Genomic DNA, 12,729 nt, shown 5'->3' with positions numbered 1-12,729 from the left:
AGCCATTTTCAGTTTCCACTTGGAAAGAAGGCCTCTGTCTCCTCAGCAATGTAATTATCTCACGACAGAGAGGCAGGAAGTAACCTGACACTGAGCTGCACGGGCTGTGTCACACAGGGACATTTTGGGGTTAACCCGTGATAATTCCCCGCACCCTCCCTGGCATTGCTGGAGTCTTTAGTTCTGCCATTGAAATGAAAATCCATTATTTGTGCAGCTCAGCTAATAACACCAACCAGCATTTCCATGGGCAGCAGAAACCCTGGAGGAAGGCTGCCAAAAGCGCGGGGAGTCAGAGTTCCTTTTCATGTTCAAAGCTTCAGCCCTGAAATGCTTTAGCAATGCCATTACAAATGCCTAATGTCAGACCTGTGCCGAGCCCCTCCTCTCCCCCACTCCATTAGCCCTGCAAGGATGATGACAAACCATCTGAGGAAGCAGGAGTCATCCCAGGTCAGGCTGAAAGAGATAAAAACCTCTGATAATCTCCAGGTTCATTAACATTTTTGTTTTTAAAAAGGTAACTTTCTGTCACTAGGAGTGTATAATATATATATAGAGCAAGTGGAAGCTGGGATGTAATTTTAGCCTTGATTCTTGAGGCGATGTATTCTGGGCTGTTGAGCAGGGGTGCAGCCTGTCTTCATGTGTGGGAATACATGCAAAACCATTTTTAAAGTGTAGTACATGTGCTGTACTTCAGCTCAGAGGTTACCCTGGGAAATTCCCACCCTGCCCCAAGATGCTCACTGATGATTTGTTTGGTGAAAGCAAAAGCAGAGACTTGGAAACACAAGAAAAAACCTCAGCGATGAAACTGAGCTAAAATGCATTTTGACATTTAATCCTAGATCAATTGGCAAATCTCACAATAGATATTTTTTTTCTTGTCACCTTGGCAAAGCAGAGCCATGGGAAACTAACTTAAAAAAAAAATTCATTTTGAAGATCAGCTGCCAATCTTCTCCCTGGGCTGAGGGTGAGCACGGGAGCCATCCTGCACTGTCAAAATGTTGAGTAAGTTTAGAGAAAACCCAACCATTACAAGCTCAGGACATCATTTATAAAACAAAAGCCAGTGTCTTCTGCATTGAGGAGTCTGAGATCTGCTCTGAGAAAGATTAATTCTCTGGGTAGAGGAGGGGAGCTTGGCTTCACCCCCAGAATGAAGGGAGATGATTCAATTGCTTCACTTTCCGAGCGCGAGCCCCGGACGCTCACGCAGAGCGTGGTTATAAGAAATGACTCCTTTACTTCAGGAGGAAGAAACTGAAGAAACTGTTAAACTTGGTCACAGTATGTGACATCCTTGAAATCAAAAGCAATACTTCTTCTCGGCGACTGCACAGTAAAATTAAAGATACGAAGCCAAATTTGTCTCTGGAGTAATTCTCTTGCCAGTGGCTGGGGAGGCACCTGGGATTAATTTCCTCTATTTTACAAGTGGCACAAGACCCTGACAAATTATTTTGAATGTTTTTTGTAGCACTTAGTTAACAGAAACCTTATTCACTACGTATCTCACACCTGGGAAATGGAGTAGCTCCGGATTTGCCCGGCTGAGGATGGGATGTGGGGTGGATTGCAGCTGCCACCCCCTTCATGTGGGCAGAAATGAAGAAAATGTGAATTTACTGATTTCTCACAAAGCAAAAATGTTTCCATGGGGAAACAGGTGATGAAGGAGGGCAGTGCCTTGGGGAGGGGACAGTCTCTGACTGGGTCTGGGCTGGATTGTTGCTCTTGCCCCAAGCTCCTGCGTTGTCCCGTGGCACCTTCCCCGAAGGGTGGCAGAGCTCACTCACCTCTTTATTCCTGCAATCCTTCTGTTTGGCTTTGGGGTAGACCTTGCAAACCCTGTGTGAGATACATTTCTGCTCCTGGACTGCATTCCCATTCTTGGCTTACAGTTTCCCTGCGAAAAGTTTATGTTTTCCTGGAGGAATTCTGAACAGCAGCATGGTGTGCCAGTGCTCAGCGTGCCAAGGTGAGAGCTGGGGCAATGTTGGGGCAATGCTGTCCCAGAATTCCCCCAGATGGGTCCAGCCTGCATATCCAACCCGTCCTCGGTCCTCCCTCCTCCCCAGAATGCAAACTCCTCTCTCTGCAGCTTATTTTGCTGCCCCAAATTTGGAGGATCATCTCAGGCCAGGTCAGGTGTCAACAAGCACAAACCATTCAGGGTCCTTCCTTCCCATGGAGCAGCACAAGGAAGGAGAGAAGCTGTTACACTTCCCTGGGAGATGAGGCTCCCAGGCAGCCAAACAGGCAAATAATCACCAAAGCCAAATGCAAACTCAGGACACGTGTGAGCACAGAGCCCAAGGACAGGGTTTCAAGGAAGCCACCTGCAGCTGCCTCCCAAGGCTGCTGCTGGCAAGTAAATTCATTTTCTGCACATCTGGGAGGCTTTGAAAAATCAGGAATGGCTCTGGGTGTGGGTTTAAGGAGGTGAGGTTAAGGACAAGGTTCTCCCTTGTCTCATGTGTTGAAACCTCTGGGCAGCAGAAGTGAATAGATGTGACTTTTGAGAAGATCCTGATGGTCAGGAGGAAGATTGTCCAAGGAATCTGTGGTTGCCCCACTTGGGAGTGTCCAAGGCCAAGCTGGATGGGGCTTACAGCAACCTGGGATGATGGAAGGTGTCCCTGCCCATGGCAGGGGGTGAAATTAAATGCTTTTAAAGGTCTTTTCCAACCTAAACCATTCTATGAAGAATGGTTCCAAGGTTTGATGCATCAAGCACTTGTATCCTCCTGAACACGAGAAGAAACTTGCTGATGTATTTTACAGTATTGGGACCTTTTGACTTTAGCATATTCCTGCTAATGAAGATTTTTTTGGGGGGGGAAATTATTTGTTTATATGCACAGCCAGGTTGGTGTTTGACCAAAGGTGAGATGTTTTCACTCAGGCAGAAGAAAATTGTCAGTCGATGTTGTGAGTGTCCTTAATACTTCCCTGTCATGTTTGAGCTTGTTTTTTTTTTGTTGTATTTGGGTTTCTGGAATGTTTTATCCTATCAATGACATTAATTATGGAGTAATTGCCTCGGTAGCATGTAACAACTCTCTTCTTTTTTTTCAAAGAGATTTTCACACAATGTGTAAACTTTGCTGTATATGTGCTACGTTTCTTGTGTCATGAAATAACGTGTAGACAAAATAATGTTTTTCCTGTCAGAAATTCAATGGGCATCTAAAGCAAAGTGACAGGTGGTTAAATAGCTGCATTTAAAGGATGTCAAGAAGATTTTTTGGACAGGTACCAAAACCCAATGCCAAAAAGAAGGCCTAATACCATCTGTTTTGTTAGCAGAGAGATGCAATTTTACATTAGATTTTAAAATACATGAAATGCCAAATTCATAACCTTGATTTGTGGGTCAGATCTGGCTTATCTAGATTGTGAATGTTTCTATTTACCAGCACAGTTCCTGACCCAGAGCCCACACAGGTAAATGATGATGTTTTCAATCAGCCCCAGTTTAAAGTCACAGGAAGCTCTTGAGCTGCATTTAATTTTGGTTGGTATTACATGTAAATCCAGATGCAATGTGGATTTAATTAATCCAATTTCACTGCATTTAAATGTACACATTTGCATTGTGTTTATTGGCAATTGGCTTTATCCATTTGTTAAGCATTTTTATGACCACTGAAACTACTGAATATTTAGAGATCCCTCTACTTCCAAGTGGGAACGAGGAGTGTAGCTCTGAATTAAATCATTCTCAGACATAAACTGGGGATAAGACTAAAATGTCAAAATATAGCTGCATAATACAGTGGGGAAAATGATATCAGTATTTTAAAGTAATAAACTGCACTGTGCTAAATTATTTTAAAAATTGTTCAGCAGGCTTTTTAGATGGTTTGTTGAGAGGAGGAGGACTACTTTGGACCAAATAATGAAACTGATAGATTTGGAGGCTTTTTCCTGCTTCTGAAAGGTGCCTTTGAAATGATGATTGTTCAGGTTTAGCCTAATATTTAGAAATACTCACTGTAGAGTTTTCCCTTCTTTGTGAGGAGTCCGTGTGGCTTAAATGGGATTGCTGAGATAATCACACTCTGCTGTTTCTGTTCCAGAGCTAATGTTAGCCATGAAATGTGAGTTGTCATGTTGGGAGCTCCTCATTCAGCTGCCCGGCCAAAGCAACTGCAAACATTCTGGGGTTTTGGGGACAAGAAAGGAAAAAAATCCCGGTGTTTGCAGCCTGCTTGGGTGCTTGGCTCAGCCCTGTTGGGGATCCTGGAGCTGCAGTGGTATTGCTGGTTCCCTTCAGCCATCCCAGAGCACTCCTGTCACCTGTGGACACCTGGGCAAAACCCAAAGTCTTGATCTGTTGTGGTATCACAGCAAGGACATACCTGAAAATAGGTCTGTCCCAATCTTTCTTCCAGGCTCCCTTCAGCACTGGAAGGGGTCCTAAATTCTCCCTGGAGCCTTCTCTTCTCCACGCTGGACACCTGCAGCTCTCCCAGCCTGGCTCCAGAGCAGAGGGGCTCCAGCCCTGGGACCATTCCATGGTGCACTTGTTGATCCTACATGGAGAGGTGCTGGAGGAGAGCAGGAGCTCACACAAATCTGCATCCCCTGGCAGACCCACGGCTGCTCAACAGCAAAGTGCCACCAGGACAAAACACAGGGAAAAACCGGGAAAAACAGGCTGAAGGAGGATTCAGCAGCAGGCACAAGCTGGAGGCTTCCTGCATGCATGGTGAGGCTGGGCAGAGGCAGGATCTGCAGAGAACCATGGAGGGACCATGCAGGCACCCATGGGCACCCAGGCCCTGGCTGGGGGTGAGGCTCAGCTCCACTGGGTTGTCTTCTTCTGACAGAGGAGGAGAAGCACTTGGACACATGAGGTGAGCTGTGAGAACATTGCTGTGATGAGGAGCATTCCCTCTGCCAGCTTCCCTTGGCATATATATGTGTACATATAAATACATAAATAAATAAATAAATAAATAAATTGGGAAAAAAAATGAGCTTTGAGAGGGTCTGAAAAGGAGCAATGGGGTGGCTCAGGCACTGCAGATCAATTGGGTTGTATCTGCCGGGGAGGTGCTGCATGTTTGGTGATGAAATGTGTTCATTTTTTGTACGAAACAACAGAATTAAATCCTGCTTTTAGTGGGAAAGTAAATTCCACCTTAACTGCAAAGCCACTAGCAATGACTCCACAATATAAGAAATATAATAATTACGATAATTAATAAAGATAATAATACAGTCAAACCTTGCTAATGACTCAGAGGCTGCTTACTAAATACTGACTTTGTGGATAAACAAGCCAGAATAATGCATCATAAAATACACTTTGTTCCATTATTTTGACATCTCTATTATTTTAATTATTTATACTTCATAATATACCAGTCACTCTTCTTGGGAAGGTTTTATAAAAATAATGAAGCTCTAATAATGTGACATGTCAGTTCAGTATTTGCTGAAACAGGGAGACAGGAAAACCAGTCCTTTCAGGGGATGTGTAAATCAGGAAGGGCACAGATCCGTGGAGCTCAGATATTCAAAGTTTTAATGCAAAATATTAGACATCTCTATTATGCCTTTGACTGGGAGCCCTCGGAGCAGCTTCCCTGGTGGAGAGCTCCTGAAGCCAACCTGCTTCGCTGCTAAAAGCAAAAGGATTGATGCTGGTTCTCCACAAAAAAATCACAGTTTGAAAAATAATAATAAATGTGAAGTAGTTTTTGTGCCCAAGTCAATTTTTATCCTTAAATCAATTTTTTCCACCACCATGACAGCCAAAATCTTGTTTTTAATTTAAATGAGAGCTGAGATTTTTACATAATCACTTGATTCCTGGAGCTGGCATTCCCTCGAAACCTCGAGCCCGCCTCCCCGCTCCCTGAATTTGGCAGGAATTGGCCCCACTCTTGCAATGGAAGACACTGCAGGAAGAACTCAGCATTTATTTAGCTCATTTTTCCAGCTCCAGAGAGTCCTGAAGGGTGCATGTTGGAAATAAGCCTTCGGAGTCAGTCAGGAGGGCTTTTTCTAAGAAAAGAAAAAAAAAAAAAAAAGCAATTTCTCTTGGAGATTTGCCAGCAAACTGACTCCACCAGCCCTGTCCCAGCTCTTTGCCAGCCTATGGACCAGTTATTGCAACTTTCAAGCGTTTCCCTGTGCGTGGGGATGGGATAACGTACCAAAACCACTCCGTACATAACATGCTCTCCCTCTGGGCTGCTCTTCCAGAGGGATCTGTTGGGAGCCGCTGGAAGGGAGCGGGAGAGAGCGGAGCCTGCGGCAGCGGGAAGGGAGGGGGAGCCCTGCCCGCCCAGCCTGCTCACCTCCGGGCATCCTCCCTCCCCACGGACACGCTCGGGTTTTCCTTTTCCATGTGCCCGGAAAATGCCGGCCCGTGGCAGTCGGAGGGGGACGGCCGGGAGGGTGGTCGTGGATGGAGCTGCCTTCCAGCAGCGGGAATTACAAAGATGCGTGGAGGGGATGTGTGGAAAGCCGAGGCGGGGGGACAATGGGGGTGTCCGTGCCCTGGGGAGCAGGAAGCCACCGCCAGGTGCACAGGTTGAGCCTGGCTGTTCTCTCCAGGCTGGGGAGGCACAGGCCTCCCAGGAACAGGGCGTGCTTAGGGGTTCTAAACGGGGCACCTATCTGGGGTTCCCGCTGAGGGAGGATCAGCGCGCTGGACAGCATCCTTCACCAGCGGGGAAGAAGGGGAACGAAGCCGCCGGGCACCGTCCCGTGTCGGGAGAGGCACACGGGGCACGGTGCGGGCTGTGCGGCACGGCAGCCTTCCCCTCGCCGGGGCGGCCGGGCATGGGGCCGGGCAGCGCCCCGGGCTCCTCGGCGGGGCTCTGCCCGCGGTGCCCGAGCCCCCGGCGGCGGCGGCGGCGGCGGGAGGAGCCGCCCGGCCCCGCCGCGAACAATAGCGGCCCCGGCGCGGGGCGGCGCGGAGCGGGGCGGGCCGGGGGCCGCCGCCCGCCCCCCCGCGCCGCCGCCCGCCCTCTCCCCGCCCTCTCCCCGCGCCAGAGGCACCGCCGCCGCCGCAGCCGGGTCCATGCCCGCTGGAGCCCCCGCCTGCCGCCGCCCGCAGCCCCGGCATGGACGTTCGGTTCTACCCCTCCGCCCCCCCCGCCGTGGGCTCGCTGCCCGGCGCGGACCCCACTTGCCTCGGCCCGCTGGATTATTATCACTGCAACAAGGTACCGGGGGGGGCCCGGGCTCGGCGCGTCCCGCCGCTGCTCCGCGGGCGCGGGAGCAGGGAGGGAAAGTGCCGGCGGCGCCGGCTGCCGCGGGAGGGAATTTTGAAAGTGGTCTGGAAGCGGAGCGGGGGGAGCCGTCGGGTCCCGCAGCGGGCGGGGGCAGCGGAGCGCCGTGTCCGTGTGTCCGTGTGTCCGTGCGGGCTCGGTTCAACCTCCTCCGCTCCGGGAGCGCCCGGCCCGGGGCGATGCGCACCCTGCGGGGGTTGTTGTTGGGTTGTTGTCGGGTACTTTTTTGCTGTTGTTCTTCGCCGCGTTGTTGTTTTGCACCTTCTTCTCGAGCTGCGGAGCCGCCGGGCCGGGTCGCGGCTCCTCCCGAGCGGGGTCCGGCCCCGTCCCTCGCCTCCGTCCCTCACCTGCCGCTGCGCTCCTGCGGACGGGGCACCCGGCTCCGGGCTGGGGTGTCCGTGTGCCCCCAGACCCCCAGCACGGCAGGCAGACCTCCATCACTCACGTTTTCCCCGCTCGCTGCAGCTGCGAGGCGAAGCAGCCTGCACTTGTAACGGGAGAGGGATGCGCAGGGGATATTTGAGAGCGCGGAGGTGCTCTAGGAAATTTCCCTCATCCTGGAGAAAGCGAAGCGAAGGGGATAGATGCTACTTCAGGGATAAGGAGTTTTCTGCGAGTGTCGCCTTGCTCGCTGTGGGTAAACAGCGCTGATGTTTCAGCTACAAAGCCCTGGGATCCAGATCTCTTTGGAGGGAGGGGGATCATCCCAGACGTAATCCTTGCTGCCTTCCGGGCCAAATTCGGGTAATTGTGTCGAAAAAAGTTAATAAAAGGAGAAAATGCTCTCCTGCGTCGGTACAGCAGCTCAGGATGCTCTCGGCTCACCTCACTGCGGTGACACTTTGGGATCAAACTCTTAAAACACGAGCAGAGGGAAATGCGTGCGGCTTCCCAGACGCGGCAAATTAATCTTAATGTATCAAGAGATGTATTTAACTGTTTCTTTGTCAGTGGGTTATTTATCTCTTTTTATTAAGTTGTAGCAAACCGAATAGTTCTCGTTTATTTTGAGATGCCGGATTATACTGAAAGGAAACAACTTTCGTTGTTTTCGCCTGTATCTGCGTACTGCTGGCTTCAAAGTATTTTATTATCATTGCCGTTGCTCTTAAAACATTAAATAAGCTCTTAAAATACTAACGAGAGCCGGATCACCTGGGAGCAGGACATTTGTCCTGCCGAAACATCCGCCCGCCGTGTGTGAGAGCAGAAACCTGGGATCGTGTGAGCGTGAGCCACTGGCGACTGCGGCTGCCCCCAGACCCTGCTGGCTTTCGGAACTCGCTCTTACCAAGTTGTTGGACCCCAACACGGTTTACTTTGCCTCGCAGCGTGCTGTGCGGGAGCTGGGGCTGGTGGCCGTGCTCGCAGCGCCTCAGCCCCGGGGCTGCGCGGTGCCGCGTCCCCCCGGAGCCCCGCCGAGCCCTGGGCCGCGGGGCCCCTGGTCCTCGGCTCATCCGTGGCCTGAATCCCTGAGATTAGTCCCGGATTAGGCGGTGGCAATGGATCCGCGGCTCCTCGCTGCCGCTGCGGCCGGGAGGCTGCGGGGAATCGCCTCTTCTGGGGGTGCAGCGGTGCGATGGGCGCTGCTGCTGGCCGGGGCGATGGGACAGCGCAGAGGAGCGCCCCAGGTACTGACCACTGCCACCAGATGCTGCTGTTGTCACTGCTACCGAGGATCTTAAGGCAGCGGCAGAAGAAAGGAAGTGACTTACCCTTTGCTGATACTCAGGGTGCTTTTTCCATCCCCCCCCCCCCCCACCCTTCTTTTCTTTTCTTTTCTGAGTTATCAAATGACATTTGCTTATGCACAGCCGTGCACGTTTGTCTGTGGCATGAGGCCGCGGGAATGAAGCCAGGGATGGAATGGGCTGACTCAGTTTCCCTGACGGGCTGCAGGTAGAGCGGCTGTAAGTCCAGCAGCAATTGCGGCCCGGATGGCGCGGGAGGAGCCGTCTCCTGCTGCTTCTCCTCCGGATAACTCCGGCAGGTGCGGGCTGGGATCCGGCCGAGGATCACCAGCAGCGTGCTGTTCTCTTGTGCCTGCCGTGGAACAAGAGTTCTCCTGCTTCCTGGAGCCACATGGGATTCTCTGGGAAACTCCAGAACCTCACACCAATCCCAACCCCATCGCTCCTGTCCGGTGCTGGTGGCTCAGCCCAGGGCTGGGCTGGGACAGTGTCTGCCTGAAAGCATTTCCACTTTAAAAAACTGCAGAGGAGGGTAGGGTGGACTGGAAAAATCAGAATTCTCCCACTATGGCGTGCAGATATCCCGGATAAATCCATCTCTGGGAAGGACCTGAGCAAGGAGCACTTACAGGCGCTTTGCTGTCCTCCTGCTTCACTGAGTTAATGGAGATGCTCTAAAGCCCTTTGATTTAAAAGGCTTGCTTTGTTCAGGGTATTTTTGTTTGGTTTGGGGTTTTTTCCCCCTTTATTTATTTATTTCTTTAGGGGGAGGCAGCAAAGCTGGGCTGTGCAGTGTCACTGTGCATAAATAACTCGCTGGGAGCACGGCGGAGCTCTGCCATCGCCGTGAGCTGCCTTAGCCCAAAGCAGCCTGAAATGTTAATGGAATTGTTTTGTGCACTTACTGGACATGATATTGTTACCAGGAGGTCTCCAATCTCGCCTGCATGCTGCAGTCAGCCACAATTCCTCTCTGCAGCTACGCAGGGGCCTATTGCACATCAGCATTTCCATTTCTGAAAGGACAAGGGATGTTTAGAGGGATAATGAAATGGGAGTGTGTGTTCAGCCCAGGCCTCCCCAGAAAGGGAAATTTGCACCCTTTCTTTACCTGCTTCCACAGCATCCCTATTTTCCCTGGAAGGGTTGGCCACTGGGAGGGAGAAGGTGATGAGGGGCTGGACACCCACAAGTGGAAAACAAAAGCCCTCCTGCCCCATCAGGCCAGGTGAGAGGGAGCCCTCCCTGCTGCTGAGTGTGTTTGGTGAGGAGTTCTGATGGATCAGGAGAACTGGTGGCATCAAAGCTGGGGAAGAGGGCTCCCTGTGTAACCCAGTCCCTGCTACTGGTGATCCTGCATGGAGCACCCTGCCTTGGCAGCTGGGGAGAGGAGCCAGCTCCAAGCTTCCTGGTGCCCAGGGAGCTGTTCACAGCCTGATACTCCTGGGCAGGATTTTTAGGGCTGCAGAGTGCTCAGCCCAAGGTGTGGGGCTGCTGAGGAGCCGCCTGAGAGGACAAGCTGCAGCGAGCATTTCCCACTCTGGAGTACTGCCCCCCATCCTGTGGGCTGGATCCAGGACTGCTCCATCCCTGGGACTGCAGAAACACCTCTGGTGTCTGCACAGTGCCCACGAGGGACTGGGGAGGTTCAGCTGTAAGTGTGAGGAGCCCTCATCCAACATCCAAACTGCGACACCCATCCCTGTCATCGGCCACCTGAGTGCTGCTAAAGCAACACCTACCTCTGCTTTGGATTCCTTGTTTAAATCTGGGTCTAAACCCCTTTTTCTGTCCCCTCTGGCCATTTTCCTGGGGCACTGGTACCTGCTGCATTCCCCTTCCTGCCTGCTTGCCAGGAAAGCTTTCACAGGGCTTTGAGCTCTCGTGTGCGGTGCCGGTGTTTTGGGGAGAGCAGCGTGTTCCTGCACCACCTAAGGGGGTGTTGCTCCCTGGTGGGGCATTTTCCCACCCCCCAATTGCTTTGGGAAAATGTGGGGGTTTTTCCCACTTGAGCTCTAGGGAGATTCTGCAGCTCTATTTCACAGTAAGTAAACCACAGTATGGTAAAAAATGTGCATTTTAGTAACACCGAGGCTCGTTCTGCTCTTAGCAGAGCTTTAGAGACAGGATCTGGTGTGCTGGCTGATACACCAGCATGGAAGGGTTTTTCCTAGATCCTAAATTGTGTTTGTGGATCCACAAAGCTCAGGAGGGAGTTTTTCCTTCTCAGCCCAAGCAAAATTGCCTTGGCAAGGGAGGCCTGTGACAGGAATCCTGCCAGAGCACGATACCCTGAGCTCTTTCATGCAGGGATGCTGGGATGCAGCAGGAGTGATCCTGCTCCCCAGGGGCATCTTTGGGGAGTGAATTATCATCTCTATTCTTCCTGCAGAAATAAATTTAAATATAAATTCTTCCTGCTTGCTTCTGGTGCTACAATGGTTCAACTGGGTTAGCACGATGCCCAATTTTCAACCAGGGGAATTGATGGGGATTGATGAGGAGGAGGAGGAGGATGAAAACTCAGCCTGGGAATACCAAATCCAAGCTGCTGTGACACCCTGAGAGTGCCCATGGTCCTTGGGAACCCCCGTGCTGGGGGCCCTGTTATTAACCCTGCAGGATTTCTGTGGGATTCATCAGCACCATTAAACCTTTTCACAAATTTGCCTTGTAGGATCCTGTGGCTTTGCCTCTCCAAACACAGCCTCTCTTGCCTTTTGGACTAATAAATTGACAAAAGCTATTTTACCAATGCACCATTGAAATCTACTAGTCATGTGATGGGTATTAGTCTGCAACCAACGCTCTCTTCTTTTAAGAACCCTTCAGAAATGGGGTCTGAGCTTATATGAGCCTGAGTCCATGCAGCAAATGCATTTCTGTGAAATGTTCTGGTTTGATTTCTACAATAAACTGTACATTGCAGTGATAAACATGGTCCCTTTTTCCTTGTTCCAGCAGTGCTTTGCCATTCTGGAAGATAAAATACATTCTTTCCCTTCCTACTTCCGAAGCCAACTCTGTTTTGAAGTAGCATAAATCTTTCTTTGGAGATGGAGGATTTTGGATGGAGAACAAAGTCCAGCAGATTTTTAATTTGGGGCCTATTTCATTCTCATTTGGCAGGCAGCTCCTGTTGATTTGCAAATGTAGATTTTAAATTTATTTTTTTCTTTTAGGCCCTGAATATGAGCAAGGGCTTCCCCTGAAAAGTGGTTGAGTTACTCAGTGGGACAGCCCTGCCTTCTCCAGAGTGGTCTTTGATGGGTTGCACAGCAGAAAGTGTTTGAAGCTCCATTTTTTTTGCCTTGGGCTTTAAGTCAGGGATTGGGAGCTAAATAATGAATGTCCATCCATTCACAGAAAATGTTGTTCTCTCTGCATGCACGGAGGGGAGGCTTTAATCTGGTTGTTTTGGGAACAATGGGAGATGTTTTGAAGACCAGTCTGACTTGTGTGTAACAACATGTTTGTTTGGGCTGCTTCTGAATAACCTTGTCAAGGGCCTCATCCGTGGAAGTCCTTGTAGCAGAGGAGACATCAAGAAACAAAAAATTCAGGATCAAAACTGTGCAAGTTTCTCTGATTTATTTATGATTCTTCAAATCAATGATTGTCCCCTCAATCGGTGCTCTGGAGCCTGTGGGTGTTACACCACCGTAACTGCAGAGTAAATCCATGATCAGCTCTGCCTTGGACCTCGGAGCCTGCAGCAGGCACCAGGATCAGTTTGTGCATCCATGACAGAGAAAACATCCTGTTAAAGTGAATTT

The 12,729-nt window shown here is 50.6% G+C and overlaps 1 protein-coding gene across 1 annotated transcript in view; it reads left to right on the top strand.

The window, feature by feature from the left end:
• Positions 1 to 7,001: 7,001 nt before the first annotated feature.
• TOX2 (TOX high mobility group box family member 2) overlaps positions 7,002 to 12,729 on the top strand; it is a 153,459-nt gene continuing 147,731 nt past the window's right edge. Inside the window, exon 1 of the mRNA XM_064391083.1 lies at positions 7,002 to 7,196. Coding sequence (XP_064247153.1) covers positions 7,095 to 7,196 — 102 coding nt within the window. The 5' untranslated portion in view covers positions 7,002 to 7,094. The remainder of the gene's footprint in view (positions 7,197 to 12,729) is intronic.

The sequence above is a fragment of the Passer domesticus genome, chromosome 16 (assembly GCF_036417665.1).
Source record: "Passer domesticus isolate bPasDom1 chromosome 16, bPasDom1.hap1, whole genome shotgun sequence".
NCBI lineage: Eukaryota > Metazoa > Chordata > Aves > Passeriformes > Passeridae > Passer > Passer domesticus.
The sequence above is the reverse complement of the archived record's forward strand: the minus strand, read 5'-3'. Positions and strand labels throughout refer to the sequence as shown.